This window comes from Microcaecilia unicolor, chromosome 3 (assembly GCF_901765095.1).
Source record: "Microcaecilia unicolor chromosome 3, aMicUni1.1, whole genome shotgun sequence".
Classification (NCBI taxonomy): Eukaryota; Metazoa; Chordata; class Amphibia; order Gymnophiona; family Siphonopidae; genus Microcaecilia; species Microcaecilia unicolor.
In genome coordinates, this window is record NC_044033.1 from 103,382,079 (window position 1) to 103,396,377 (window position 14,299).

General features: G+C 42.9%; 1 protein-coding gene across 2 annotated transcripts in view; it reads right to left on the reverse strand.

Annotated features, from left to right (window-relative positions):
* KIZ (kizuna centrosomal protein) overlaps positions 1-13,422 on the reverse strand; it is a 304,318-nt gene extending 290,896 nt beyond the window's left edge. The window contains exons 1-2 of one of the 2 annotated variants that reach the window (XM_030196224.1): positions 13,096-13,422; positions 5,574-5,636 (exon numbers count right to left, since the gene is read on the reverse strand). In XM_030196224.1, the coding sequence (XP_030052084.1) occupies positions 5,574-5,636; positions 13,096-13,199 (167 nt within the window). In that variant the 5' untranslated portion in view covers positions 13,200-13,422. The remainder of the gene's footprint in view (positions 1-5,573; positions 5,637-13,095) is intronic. The other variant, XM_030196225.1, reaches the window with a different exon arrangement.
* Between the last annotated feature and the right edge of the window lie 877 nt (positions 13,423-14,299).

Below are 14,299 nucleotides of genomic sequence, written 5' to 3' on the forward strand. Positions count from 1 at the left end.
GAAACAAAACCCAAAACTACCTCTGGCAGTTTGTTTGTATTTTTTTTTTTTTCTCTTACACAGTAGCCCCAGGAAGAAAACTCAAGACAAAAAAGAAATCATAGGGCCCACAAGTAACACAGTAGCCCCAGGAAGAAAACTCAAGACAAAAAAGAAATCATAGGGCCCACAAGTTACCGACTGCACAGGCTTACCACTCCTCCATCTGCTGAGACTGAGAACAGACTGGTTTCCTGAAGACTGCACAGCCCACTTATAGGCTCACTTGAAGCTCAGTTTGTTCTCAGTCTCCATATGCTGGTCAGAGTGCATAACCCACCTGTGCTGGTCTAGATGGACGCTATGGAAGGAAGACATTTTTTTTTTAATTGGAGGATGGCAGCTGTCAAATTAAGAACATAAATAGCCATACTGGGTCAGACCAATGGACCATCTAGCCCAGCATCGTGCTTCCAACAGTGGCCAATACAGGTCACAAGTACCTGGCAGAAAGCCAGTAGTAGCACAGAGTTCTTATCTGTGGGCTTCCCACTATATACTGCAGTCTTGAAGCCCTGCTCAGTCTGAGTCACTTGGACATCTAGAAAGTTAATTACCTCCTTAGAACTCTGCTGAGTAAATTTAATATGTGTCACAGTTATTTAACCCCATTATAAATTATCCAAGTTATTTCATTTCTCCCGTCCACAAAATAAAGTTATCATCAATATAATGGTACCAGAAAAATCATTTTTCATAATGAGGAGCTGATTTTAACCAAAGCTGATCAAAATTAATCATACTTGTTATACTATTCACGGCAAAAATCAGGCTCCCATTGCCACATCTGAAATCTGCAGACAGCATTGATCTTCAAAGAGAAAAAAAATTATTTTAAGGCTAAAATGAGTCAATGCAACTAATTAACTCAGGACCAAACAAGATCTAGATCAAGTCTCTAAAAATTGTTCAACCAAATTTAATGCTGCATCCTGAACTATCAAAGTACTTAAGGAACTATGAATGAACTATGAATTCTGCACTGGTGTATATTTGCATTTTTCTTACCAGGGTTTTTTTCTGGACTGATGCAAATTATTTCAAGAATATTCCTAGAAATATCCTCAAACCCCAAACCATTTGCAGCACTCAAGCACTGGATGTGAATACCACTGTTAGAAAGTATGACTTTTGCAGTTTTTGCACGACTGAACTAATACCTTAGAGCAAATTACTATGTACACTGGTTCTTAAGGTTTTATTTTGTGACCAGGGAGAAGGGGCACACAGTCAAAGAAAGAAGGAAGGGAAAGCCATTGAACCCTCAAACTCCAGAGGTATCAATTAAACCCAAGGCCAAACTACAAGAACAGAGAAAATCAATGTGCTTATCAAAGGGGAGAGCAGTCTGGCCCCTGGATAAAGGCAGGAGAAAAAGATTGGTCTGTGCCTTGGGGAAGGAGTGGTTAGGCCAGTTCCTCCAAACGCAGGACTACTCAGCCTATGTGGGAGGTCCCTAGAAATCATGGGAGATGTAATCCTTGACCCCTTCCTCCAACAGAAGACCAGAATAGGGAATGCCAACAAGAGCAGAGTTTAGGAGGCCTGGCAGTTAGGTGCGGCTTTTAACTGTCATTTTCCCCCAGAGTAAAGCAGTAGAGACAAGAATTCCTGGCAGATACTGAAATGCTTTCTGATTCAAAAAAAAAAAAAAAAAGGGAAAGTCTGTGGATAATTCAGAAGCTGAGAGCCTACAGGAGATGGAAGTTGAGAATCAAGAGTTTGGGTGAGCCAAATTTAAAGTACGTTGTAAGTTTTTTGTTTTGTTTTTTTAAGAAAGGCCACCAGTGGCCAATCCAGGTTACATGTACCTGGCAAGATCCCAAAACAGTAAAATAGATCTTATGCTCCTTATCCTAGAAATAAGCAATAGATTTTCCCCAAGTCCATCTCAATAATGGCTGTGAAGAAACAGCTGTGTTTTAAGCCTGTAAAATGTATTAGATATTTTCCTGTTTTAATTATGTCCTGAAGTTTATTTCTCCTACTTGGCCAGTAGGTAGTGTTTCTTTGCTATAAAGCTGTTATTGGGAACTAAATATTCTTTTTTTTTTTTTTTTAACAAAGGAAGCAAGAAGCAGTATACTTTTAAAACTTGCTGACTGGGCTCTGATTAGCCTGGAGTTTGAAAAATTACCCAGTAGTACTGGCTGTTGCTTCAGCCTTAGCCCGGGAAAAAAGAGAAAGATCTCTTTGCTGAGGCTTAGTGAATTAAATGTCCTGATCTCCCCAGATAACTTACTAGGAAGTATGCAAATGTTTAGTTAGTGTTACAATTGATCCATATTTCAGTTACCTGTTATTGTTTGCTAATTGCACTATTTTGTTGCACTGTTCAATATTTTTAAGTGAATAAACATAATTGTTTGTTCACCCTGTTTGTCTGGACTGATAAAGAATACTGGTGGTTTGTGTGTTGGGTCTGTAAGTGCTTTCTGAGAACTGTGGACCACTGGGAGTGTGGCCTCCAGTAACCTAGAAATCACTGGGGACAATTTGAGAGCAGGAGATTTGCCCAGAGGCGGATGTGACCTAGTCGGTGGGAGGAGGGTGCTAGTGTACAGCACAAGCAGCAGGTGCAGGCAGATCTGAGCTGTGCTGGGGATAGACCCTCGAAATGGCCGTGGGGTACCCCTGGTGGGTGGCTAGGTGTTTTGTGACAATGGCTTATGGATTTTTCTTTTAGGAAGTTATCCAAACCTTTTTAAAACCCTGCTAAGCTAACAGCTTTTACCACATTATCTGGCAATGAATTCCAGAGTTCAATTACATGTTGAATGAAGAAATATTTTCTCCGATTTGTTTTGAATTTACCGCCTACCTCTCAGCAGTGGCGGTCTAGGATGATACATTTATGTGCGTTGGAATGCAGAGGGGTCGGAGATCTAGCCTCGAACAAGAGGGAAGCATATTGTCAGAGGTGGTCACCATTTTGGGACTCTTTAACCCCAGTGGCACGCAGTAGAATCTTGAATTCGTAAGGGTATATCATGGAGCATGTGGGAGGGGGGATGGGGGGAGGGGTAAGGGTGGGCGTTATGTTGGTTTCAAGTGAGTACAAGGTAGAGGTGTGATAGGTGTGCGGAGGGCTATAAGAGTCAAGGCCCATGGTGCACCGTTTTGTACAACATGCCTCTATGTCTTATGTTGTTGCCTTTTGTTCTGTACCTGTTCATTATTTGGAAAACTTCAATAAACAGATTCAAACATAAATTTAATACTTAATAGCTTCATTGAGTGCCCCCTAGTCCTAGTATTTATGGAAATAATAAACAAGCAATTCATGTATACCCATTCTGTTTCACTCATTATTTTATAGACCTCTATCGTATCTCCCCCTCAATCGTCTCTTCTCCAAGCTGAAGAGCCCAAGTTGCTTTAGCCTTTCCTCATAGGGAAGTTATCCCAATCCCTTCATCAAATTGTCACCTTTCTCTGTACCTTTTCTAATTCCTCTATATCTTTTTTGAGATGCAGTGACCTGAATTACACACAGTATTTGAGGTGCAGTTGCACCATGGAGTGATACAAAGGCATTATAACATTCTCATTTTTGCATTCCATTCTTTTCCTAATAATACCTAACATTCTATTTGCTTTCTTAGTCACAACTGCACACTGAACAGAGGGTCTCAACATACCATCAACAATGACACCTCGATACTTTTTCCTGGTTGGCGACTCCTAATGTGGAACCTTGCATCACGTAGTTATAGTTTTAGTTCCTCTTTCCCAAATGTATCAATTTGCACTTCTTCACATGAAACATCAACTGCCACTTGGATGCCCAGTCTCCCAGTCTCGTAAGGTCCTCTTGCAAATTCTCACAATCCTCTTGTATTTACTGAGCAAATTAAATTTCCAAATTAACCACCTAGCAGGTAATTCTCAATTGATCGCTGAAGTTAGGCGCACTAAGCAAGGATTATATAATGGCAGTTTTATGCACAACTGCTGCTATAGAATACTAACGTAGGTCTGCATGTATGCACCTAACTTTAGGCATGAGCACTTATACCAGCCACTCATATCACTGTATTCACCTTCTGATGACCCAACATTTATTAAATCAAAATTATAGGTGTAAGTTTATTATTGGGATCCTTTATAAAACAGGCATAACATATACACCTATGTGCCTTCTTTGCCTACACGCCCTGTTACAAATTGCCTGCCAAATGAGTAGCTGCCATTTTACCTTTCCAAATGTAGCTTTTAATAACTCCTATTCCAATCCTTCCCATCTTTCTGAGGATGTTTCTCAAGGATCAATTCTCAGTCTCTTACTGTTCACTAGTTATACATATAACCTGGGTTCTATCTGTTCCCCATAAAATTGCTCCCATCCACAGTTTTACTCTCTTTCATCTTCCTTTTTGGTATGAACAGGTGCCTTCTTACCTTTTCATTTCCTCATGGATGCTTTCGCTTAATCTAAGCCCGGCTTTCTCTTTGCCCCCACCAGTGACAGTATACATCAGTCTCCAGCAGGAACTGACTTGTACTCCCCTCCCCCAATTCCATATTTTGCTATGAATCTGGAAGTGTCTCTCTTGTCCTCATTCGCCTCATGCCCTCTCCTGTTCCTCAGGTATTATCTGAAAAATTCCTGCCTTGCTGTCTGAGTTCTATCGCTTTCTTCTCTACGCTGTCTTATTCGCGGATCTCAAATTCTGTAACACTATTTAACCAGCCTTCTCAACTCCGTCTTTGTATCCATTCCAACTTCTACACAATTGCACAGTCCCAACTTCTTCATCAACTGTTTATGTATTTGTGTTTCTCCTCTACATAATTTGCAGGTGTCAACTCGCCACTGGAAAATATGTGGTGAGTTACCACCCCCAGAGCAATTCATTTTACTTGTAGGGAAAAGTCTGTGCATTCTGGACAATGTGCATACTTTCCCCTCACACTGAGTGGAGGACAATTTTCAAAGGATGTTTTTTTTCCATAGGTAAACACTCCTGAAAATCCCTTTGAAAAACGACCAATCTTTCTGTTTTCTTTCCCATTACACTGTTGCTTGCTCATTCTGTTCACAATCATATACCTGCCTCCCTCTTCCTCTCAAAAAACAAGCCACATCCCATTTCTGTGAGCTTTTCCTGCTCCAACCTTTAGTTTAAATTGTATCCAAAGAAACTTTGACACTCTGATAGCCTTCCCCAATTTTTCAAACAGATTTTTCTCCTAATGCTATAGCTTTATGCTTATAGATATATTCAAATTACAACCCACCAAAACAGCCAATGTGGGGACTAACAACTGTATAACTTATTTCAATGTCCAAAACATCCAAGCTTGGATGTTTGGGACCTTGAAATAAGTTATATAGCTTTATGCTTGGCACACCCATATGCCTTTAACAATGTACTGTGTAGCAAACTCCACCTTGGAAATATTCTACCCTTTCTTTTTTTTCTGGAAGGTATTCCAAGTAGGTTATCAAATATTGAAATTAAAAAAAAAAGTTTTCTCTGTACTGCTAGTAAACATTACATTACTTATATAGGAAAAGTTCTACATATTACCTGCACATATCCAATCTGCTCGCATCAAAAAGTTTGCTTTCCAATTCCATTCTCTTGCGTTCACTGTAAGCATAAAGAACAATTCAAAACAATCAAGCATGCAAAATAAATATTACATTTACAAAACAATAGATCATCTTCTAAGCAGGATAAGAGTACACTTTTGCAACATATAGTAGAGCAGTTTTTTACTGCAGTATGAGAAAAGTACTATTGGGCCATTCAAAAATGGCACCCTTTCTCCTTGTTGTCATGCTTTTCACAACTAACTAATCTCTCTCATGGCAGAAAAACAATTTTAAGTAGGAAGCTCTGCTAATTCACTGTAGAACTAAAGGGATTTATTAGTGAGAAAACATTGGATTGAAAGCAAAGATATGTTTATTGTACAGAGATTCAGTAAGGGAGCAGAATGCACCTAGAGCTCCATAACAGAGGATGCAGCTTCACTAAAAAGCAATTTTCTCCTAAAGGTGTTGTGCTACTACTTTTCCTAGGCTCTTGCTGAGGCTAATAACAAAAAAAGAACGCCTGTTTCATACCTCAACATGGATTTTTATTACCCGTGTATCAAGGAACAGAGGAACTGATATTCAGCTTGTGGTGGTCAACACTTCTTAAAACACCAGATGCCACAGGTATCTGGATACTGGCCAACGCTAAATACATGGGAATCAGCACTGAGTGGCAGTGCTATCCAGTTTAACGACAACATTCAGACTGCTAACTGGATACGAAAACAGATAACGTTAGGACTGCCTTTGCTGTCCTATCTTGATCTGGTTTGCTATTTGATTAAAAGTCTGAATATCACTACTAAATGGATGACCTCCGGCTCTGCCCAAGGGCCACTCTGGCACAGACTGGACAATGCAGAGGCGGTCAGAGGGAATATTCAGTAGCACTATTGAATCAAGGCTGCTGAATATTCTATTGGTAGTTACTGGTAACCATATAAGAGCTGACCAGTTGTGTTGTCTTTGAATATTGGCCACCAGCATCTAAAGATGTAATTGGTTCACCTTAGAAATAGGGAGTCAATATACAAAGCAATTTAAATGGCCAGAAATGGCTCTTGTTTGGGGATAACCACTAAATTGTCAGCGGCATTTAACTGATTAGTGTCAAGCTGAAAACCAGCTATTTTGGGAGCATTCAAAGGCGGAGTCAGCACTTGGACGGTTATGTGCTGATATTCAGCACTTAACCAGCCAGGTTAACCACATAAATAGAACCATATAAAAGTTAGTCCTATCTTTGTGCAATAACCCATAGCTGATTAAGGGGGCCCTTTTACTAAGCCACATAAGCTTCTACGCATGCCCAACGTGCGCCAAAATGGAGTTACCGCCCAGCCACCACATGGCTCTTGCGCTAATTTCATTTTTGGCGCGCATCCAATAAGCGTGGCCGAAAAATAATTTTTATTTTCAGATGCGCATATCGGACATGCGCCAAATGGCATTTGATGCGCGTAGGTCATTACCACCCAGTTACCGCATGAGACGTTACCGCTAGGTCAATGGCTGGCGGTAGAGTCACAGACCCAAAATGGACGCACGGCAATTATGATTTTGCCGCACGTCCATTTTTGACAAAAATTTTTAAAAGGGCCTTTTTTACAGGCATGCTGAAAAATGGATCGGTGCACGCCCAAAACACGCACCTACATTACCGCAAACCATTTTTCAGCGCACCTTAGTAAAAGACCCCTAAGTGCTGAATATAGCACTTAACCGCTATACCAGTGGGTCCCAAACCTGGTCCTGGAGGAAACCCAGCCAGTCAGGTTTTTAGGATATCCACAATGAATATTTATGAGAGAGATTTGCATGCAGTAAAAGGCAGTGCATGCAAATCTCTTTCATGAATATTCATTATCAGTACTCTGAAAACCTGACTGGCTGGGGTGCCTCCAGTACCAGGTTTGGGAACTACTGGGCTATGTGTTTGCCAGCTCCAGAAACCCAGAAATTCAATGCCGGTGCCCTGACATGGCACGACACTAAATTTCCAGGTTTAATGCTGGTGGCCGAATATCAGGCCCATAATAGATAACTAACCATCCAAAATGCCTAATTGTTGATGTCCACACTCCTAAGCATGTCTCTCATCTGCCAGCCATAGAGTGTGCTTAGTTCTAAGACATCATTCTTTATATAGGCTAGTTTTTGTCATTACCTTCCTCTATATCACACCATTTTAGGTAGATGAGCACTCAAAATCCTTTATTTTGTTCACTAGGGGATGAGGGTAGCCCCAGAGATTCCACATAAAAGAAATTTATAAGAGATGATTGATGCTATAAATAGGGAAAAGGCTAAAAAAAACATAACACTGGTACATAAAATAAAGGGTCTTGGTAGATGGGGGAGGCAAAGTTCAAAGCCTAAACTACAGGGAAGCTAGTTCAAAATTCAAAAATGCACATGGACACTAATATATAATTTAAAACCATCTTTATTAAGTGATCCCACAATTACAATATTTATAGTCTTTAAAGATCAGGTAAAGACAATTCAAAATATAAAGAAAATGAATATTGGGTTCTAAGTCCTCAGACATGAGTTACTCTCCTGTTCTTTCTTCTTGGTTCTCCTCTCCTGGGGTCCCTATGTGGAACATTTCTCCTCTCTCTCATCCATGTAGATGGTATAGTGGTATGGTACCTGGCACCTCCAGTGTATTCATGCTCTGGCTAAAGACACCACCCTCCTGGGCCTTCCAATCTATGAATGGGTAAATCTCCCAGAAGGAGACAGAGGGATTATTTGCTGTTCTCCCCACAAGCGCAAGTAAAAGTAAATACAAAAATACAGTTAAAGCACACTCCTGGACTGGGAGATGAGAGATGCTCCTAGTTTCTGGGTCTTCTCAGGTGTGAACTGGGGATGTGGCTGGTAAATAGGTCCCGCTCACAATTCTGAGCTGTTTTCTTCCTTCCTATTTTCGGTTATCTCTTCTCTTTGTAACACAGGGCGTCCCTTGTAAATGTAGGGAAGTCCTCTCTGTTCAGATCACCTTGAATCTGCAGTCTGCTTCAGCCTCTGTTTCAACTTACTGCCGATCAAGTCTTGTGGGTTGAATGCAATCTACAACAAACGACCAGGCTGGCCACATTAGATGCAGAGTCACTGAATGTACAGTCAGTTTCCCATGAACTATATAACAGCCACTCCTGCTCCCCAGACTCCCCCCTGCTGGAAGGATGACTGAAGACTCCTGGTTCCAGACCTCTTTTATATTTCCCTTGTAAATGAAAGGGGGAATCCTCCTGCTCAGTAACTGACAGGAAAGCCTAGCTTTCATTATCTCACTATAGTACTTGTTTTCAAAGCACATACAAAGTATATGTAACTTTGTAAGTCTATGTGCTTTGAAAATGAACTTCTATACAATTAGGGTCAGTTTAGGAACAGGGACTCATTCTGGTAATCCTGCTATACAACAATCAAAATGCTCAAAAATCTAGCCTTCTAGTTCCCTGTGGCCTTTAAGGACAAAATTCCACCCTACAAGCTTGCTGCACCCAACCTGACCGCTCTGGAGAGTTGTAGTGTTAGTTATATAATAGCACATTAACAGTCATCTACACTAACCAAAATGCATGAAATATCACTCAGCATGGAAAAATATTGAGAAAACACAGACACTATGCAAAACCTTTTTAAGAGCAAGGGAATTTTTTTCCCTTTTTCTTCTTTTTTCCTTATATATGGGGAGATGTCATTTTGTTCTTTTCTTTAGTAGTAGATATTGAAAGAGGTTTAAATGCACAGGGGAGGGTTCTGTCTGCTTAGTAAGCCTTCCCCAGATATTCAGTGGCACTTAGTTGGACAGTGTGGTTAGTGCTGGGTTGGTCCATGGGTATAATAGGGAAGGAACTTGCAGTTATGCAGGCACAGGCTATATTCAGTGCCAATGCTTGCATAGCTAAGCTGATAGATAGGAGGCAGGCCGATCTATGCCCGCTTAACTTTGCAGGTGCCGGCAATGAATATCAGCTGTCATCCACATAACTTCCGGGTCTGAAGTAGACCAGACATTCAATGCTGATGCCTGGCATGGTATATGCAGGTTAGGTTCAGCCCACAGCAATCAGCAGCTTTAAAACCACCTACCACCATGGGCAGAATATCAAGGGGTGAATTTTTTAGTTACTTTTTCTGTGCTTCTTTCCTTTAGTTTTACTTTTTGTTTGCTCTCTCCTCCTATTTCCCTTCCCTTGAAGCACTAACCCACCTTCAGGAACTCTCTCCCCTTCTCACTTCCCTTCCAACGTGGTAGTGCAGACTTTAGAGCCAGGGGTACTCCAAGAATCTTCGCATTCAGAGCTCTATTTTTATTCTGACGCTACACAAGCTACCTTTGTCCTGTTCCTGAAGGTCCACTTGTACTTCTTCCTTTGTTTTGGCTTTTGACTATACTTGAAATACTCTCTTTTCTGCTTTTGTATATATACAGCATGCATTAGTGTGAAAAACAGTAGTAGTACATAACACATAAGCGCTTGAAAAGGTACAATTTGCCTGTGGTTTGAGGATTTGGAACACTTGGAGGGGCATAATCGAAAGGGGTGCCCAAGTTTTCCTGAGGACCTCCTCGCAAGATGTACCGGTGAAGGGGAGGGGAAACCCGTATTATCAAAACAAGATGGGCGTCTATCTTTCATTTCGATAATACAGTCCGGGACGCCCAAATCTTGACACTTAGGTCGTCCCTAGAGATGGTTGTCCTTAGATTTGGTCAATTCTGATTTTCGGCGATAATGGAAACCAAGGACGCCCATCTCAGAAACAACCAAATGCAAGCCCTTTGGTCGTGGGAGGAGCCAGCATTTGTAGTGCACTGGTCCCACTCACATGCCAGGACACCAACCGGGCACACTGCACTGGACTTCAGAAAAAGCTCCCAGGTGCATAGCTCCCTTACCTTGTGTGCTGAGCCCCCAAAACCCACTACCCACAACTGTACACCACTACCATAGCCCTTACGGGTGAAGAGGGCACCTAGATGTGGGTACAGTGGGTTTGCGGTGGGTTTTGGAGGGCTCACATTTACCACAAGTGTAACAGGTGGGGGGGGGGGGATGGTCCTGGTTCCGCCTGCCTGAAGTGCACTGCACCCACTAAAACTGCTCCAGGGACCTGCATACTTATGCGATGTACCCGAGTATGACATCTGAGGCTGGCACAAAATATTTTTAAAGATGTTTTTTGAGGGTGGGTGGGGGTTAGTGACCACTGGGGGAATAAGGGGAGGTGATCCCCGATTCTCTCCGGTGGTCATCTGGTCAGTTCGGGCACCTTTTTGTGCCTTGGTCGTAAGAAAAAACTGGACCAGGAAACGTCGTCCAAATGCTCGTCAGGGACACCTTTTTTTTCTATTATGGGTCAAGCACGCCCATGTGTTAGGACCACAAGTCCCGCCTTCGCTACGCCTCTGACACGCCTCTGGGAACTTTGGTCGTCCCCACGACAGAAAGCAGTTGGGGGACGCCCAAAATCGGCTTTCGATTATACCAATTTGGGCGACCATGTGAGAAGGACGCCCATCTTCCAATTTGTGTCGAAAGATGGGCATCCTTCTCTTTCGAAAATAAGCCTGTTGCTGTATTTTTGCAGATTGAAACATTTTTGCATACTTCAGATGTGCAAGTAAAACCTTGGCTATGTGATTAGATTATACGTTTACGAGTATATTGTTCATGCTTTTGCATATTTCAGTCAAGCTTCTGTTCTTACTACAACCTTTTCCTTTCACTCTGTCCAAACCACTAAATCCCTCAACATTCTAGTTGAATGTAGTTTATATTGTTCAAATTTGAGATAGCAAGTGTGAATGATGGGAAAAGCATAGCTTCTCAGTTACACAAACAGCTACAGCAGTAATTCCCAAACTGGGGTATGGTGTATTATTGTTGGACTTCAATGAGTTCACTGTATGTGTGGTGTGTGTGAGCAACGTGCCTGGGATCCATTCCCGGCATCGCTGTCCCGCTCTGTGTGTGTGTGAGAGAGAGAGAGAGAGAGAATGTGTGTGTGTCTGTGTGAGAGAGTGTGAAAGTGAGTTCAGAGAGAGATAGAGACAAAGTGTGTGTGTGTCTGTGTGAAAGAGAGAGAAGAGAGTGTGTGAGAGTTCAGAGAGAGAGAGAGACAGAGTTGTTTGCGGCAGCAAAGCAGGGCTCGTTTTGAGTCGCCTGCCCCCCCCCCCCCTTCCCCATACATCTTCCTATAATCTATATGGGGTATGGTGCATTATTGTTAGACTTCAATGAGTTCACTGTATGTGTGGTGTGTGCGAGCGACGTGCCTGGGATCCATTCCCGGCGTCGCTGTCCCACTGTGTGTGTGTGTGTGACAGAGAGAGTGTGTGTGTGTCTGTGTGAGAGAGAGAGAGTGTGAAAGTGAGTTCAGAGAGAGATAAAGACAAAGTGTGTGTGTCTGTGTGAAAGAGAGAGAGAGAATGAGAGTGAATTGAGAGAGAGAGCCTCCGAGTTCCAGGCCCCCCTCCCTCCCACCCAGTTTCAGGCCCCTTCCCTCCCTCCCTTCAAGTTCGCCGCCGGCCCTCTCCGTTGAACTTACAGCACTTCACCTCCGAAAGCGCAGCAGACAGCGGCAGATCACCTCCCTTCAGGCTTCCTTCCCTCCCTGTGTGCCGCCCTCGTGTGACGTAACTTTGGTGAGGGCGGGACACAGGGAGGGAAGGAAGCCCGAAGGGAGGTGATCTGCCGCTGTCTGCTGCACTTTCGGAGGTGAAGTGCTGTAAGTTCAACGGAGAGGGCCCGGGTGGAGGGGGGCCGGCGGCGACCTCAGGGGTGGAGCGGTAGCGACCTCGGCGGAGCAGGGCGGCAATCACGGCCCTTTGTTCGCATTGTAAAAGTGCTGCGGGCGTAGGAGGTGGGTGTGGTTAGGACTAAGGCCTCTACGTGCCGCATACTGCTTCTAACAATGTAGGGAGAGATTTGTGACCTGCCGCACATGCGTGGCACGTCGGTCACTTCATTTATATAGTAGGATGGGTTCTCTAGCATGTGTACACTAATTTTTAGCACACGTTAAAAGGTTTGTGTGCCTCCAGCGCAGCTTTGTAAACAGGGCCCACAGGATTTCTGGCCATAGGATCCAGCTCCGAGTGCTGTGGGTGCATGAGCACCCCCAATATTGTGATGACTCTTTGACAGTGTACAGGGAGGGGTCATTTCCATTGGGTTTAGCACCACCAATCATTTTGAAAAGTTGGCTCCTATTATTTCTGAAATCACAAAGTGTAACTGATTTTGAACTTTCTGTCACTAATTTTTCCTCTACTATCACAAGTTGTGCTGAATCTTCGCACTGGGATCTGTTGACACCTCTAGAGAGCCGTACACCCTCCAGATCGCTGGCAGTCAGCGTCATGTAACGTCCAGCATTCGAGAACCTTGTCGGATGAATCGCAGCGTGCGTATAAAACTCCGGCTCAGCTCTGGAAGCTCTTGGAATTGAAGTTACGTGATCATGCGAAAGAATATCAGCCTCACCTTTCCCGCAGACGTTGTTGCAGGCTCCCAATCCTCTCATAATATTCGCTTCTCGGTAAGAGCTCAGGACCGCCAAGGCGAACCATGCCTCCTTCCTCAATCATGTCACGGCATTTACCCCTGCAAACATCTAAAACACCCTCCACCTACCGACAACTGTACAGCGTACACTTATTTACGCCGGTTGTCACGAGAGACCAGTCCCATAATACACAGCGGGTAAGCAGGACGTCATCATCCAGAGCCTTCAGTGGACACCGGGTGCGTGTCTCTGGTGAGTCTTTATCAGACAGGTCAGCCCTAGAGATAACCGGGGTCACGTAGCCTCGGTTGTAGCCAGGCAGCCCAGGAGCCCACCTTGTGCTGAAGCAAAGAGGTTGAAGAAAGCAGGAAACGGGATGACGTCAAAAAGTTGCAGCCACTTAGGGTAGTCTATGTTTCCTGTTCCCTCCCAGCCGTGTTGTAGTACACTGAAAACAAAGCAAGCAAACCTACGAGGTGCTGCATCATCGTTGTCGTTGTTTATTGGTGGTAGCATTTTTATTTAATCTCACTTATATTTTCAAACATGCTGGCTTGTGCAGTATACGGATGGATGTACACGTATTGGTTTCATCGGTTAGAGTACTAATTTGTTCTATATTTTAAATTATTGTGTCATTTAGGGGCTGGCTATAGGGACTCCCTGTATTTGTGCAGAGATGTTTTCACCTAGTAAGAAGCCAACAAAACTGACATCATGTTATGAGAATCAGGTGCTTAGCAATCAGACTTACTACTTATAAGTACAATTAAAAAAAACAAAACATTAATCAGGTTGAAACTGGGAGCATTTAACATCTTTTTTTCCTGTGCCTACATCAAAAGACAAAGATGGCACTTGAAACTTGCTCATTTTTGTTTTGTGGAATGCAGTGATATATTATAAAAATGTACTTGCTTTTTTTTCTTTTCTATTTTTTTTTATTACTATGATTTCACAGATATGTATTGAGCAATGAGGTAGGGGCTTCCTTCATGCAGAAGTTCTGTCCAGAGGCAGTCTTAATGTGCCAACATTGCCCAGTTCAGCACACTATTAGCCACCAAATTCATACAAAGTTAATTATGTTAAATGGAAAATAAATCTGTTGGCTCAGGCTGCTTGCTATATGAATATTCCATTGCTATTTCATTATGGCTACCAAGTATTACATATCTCCCA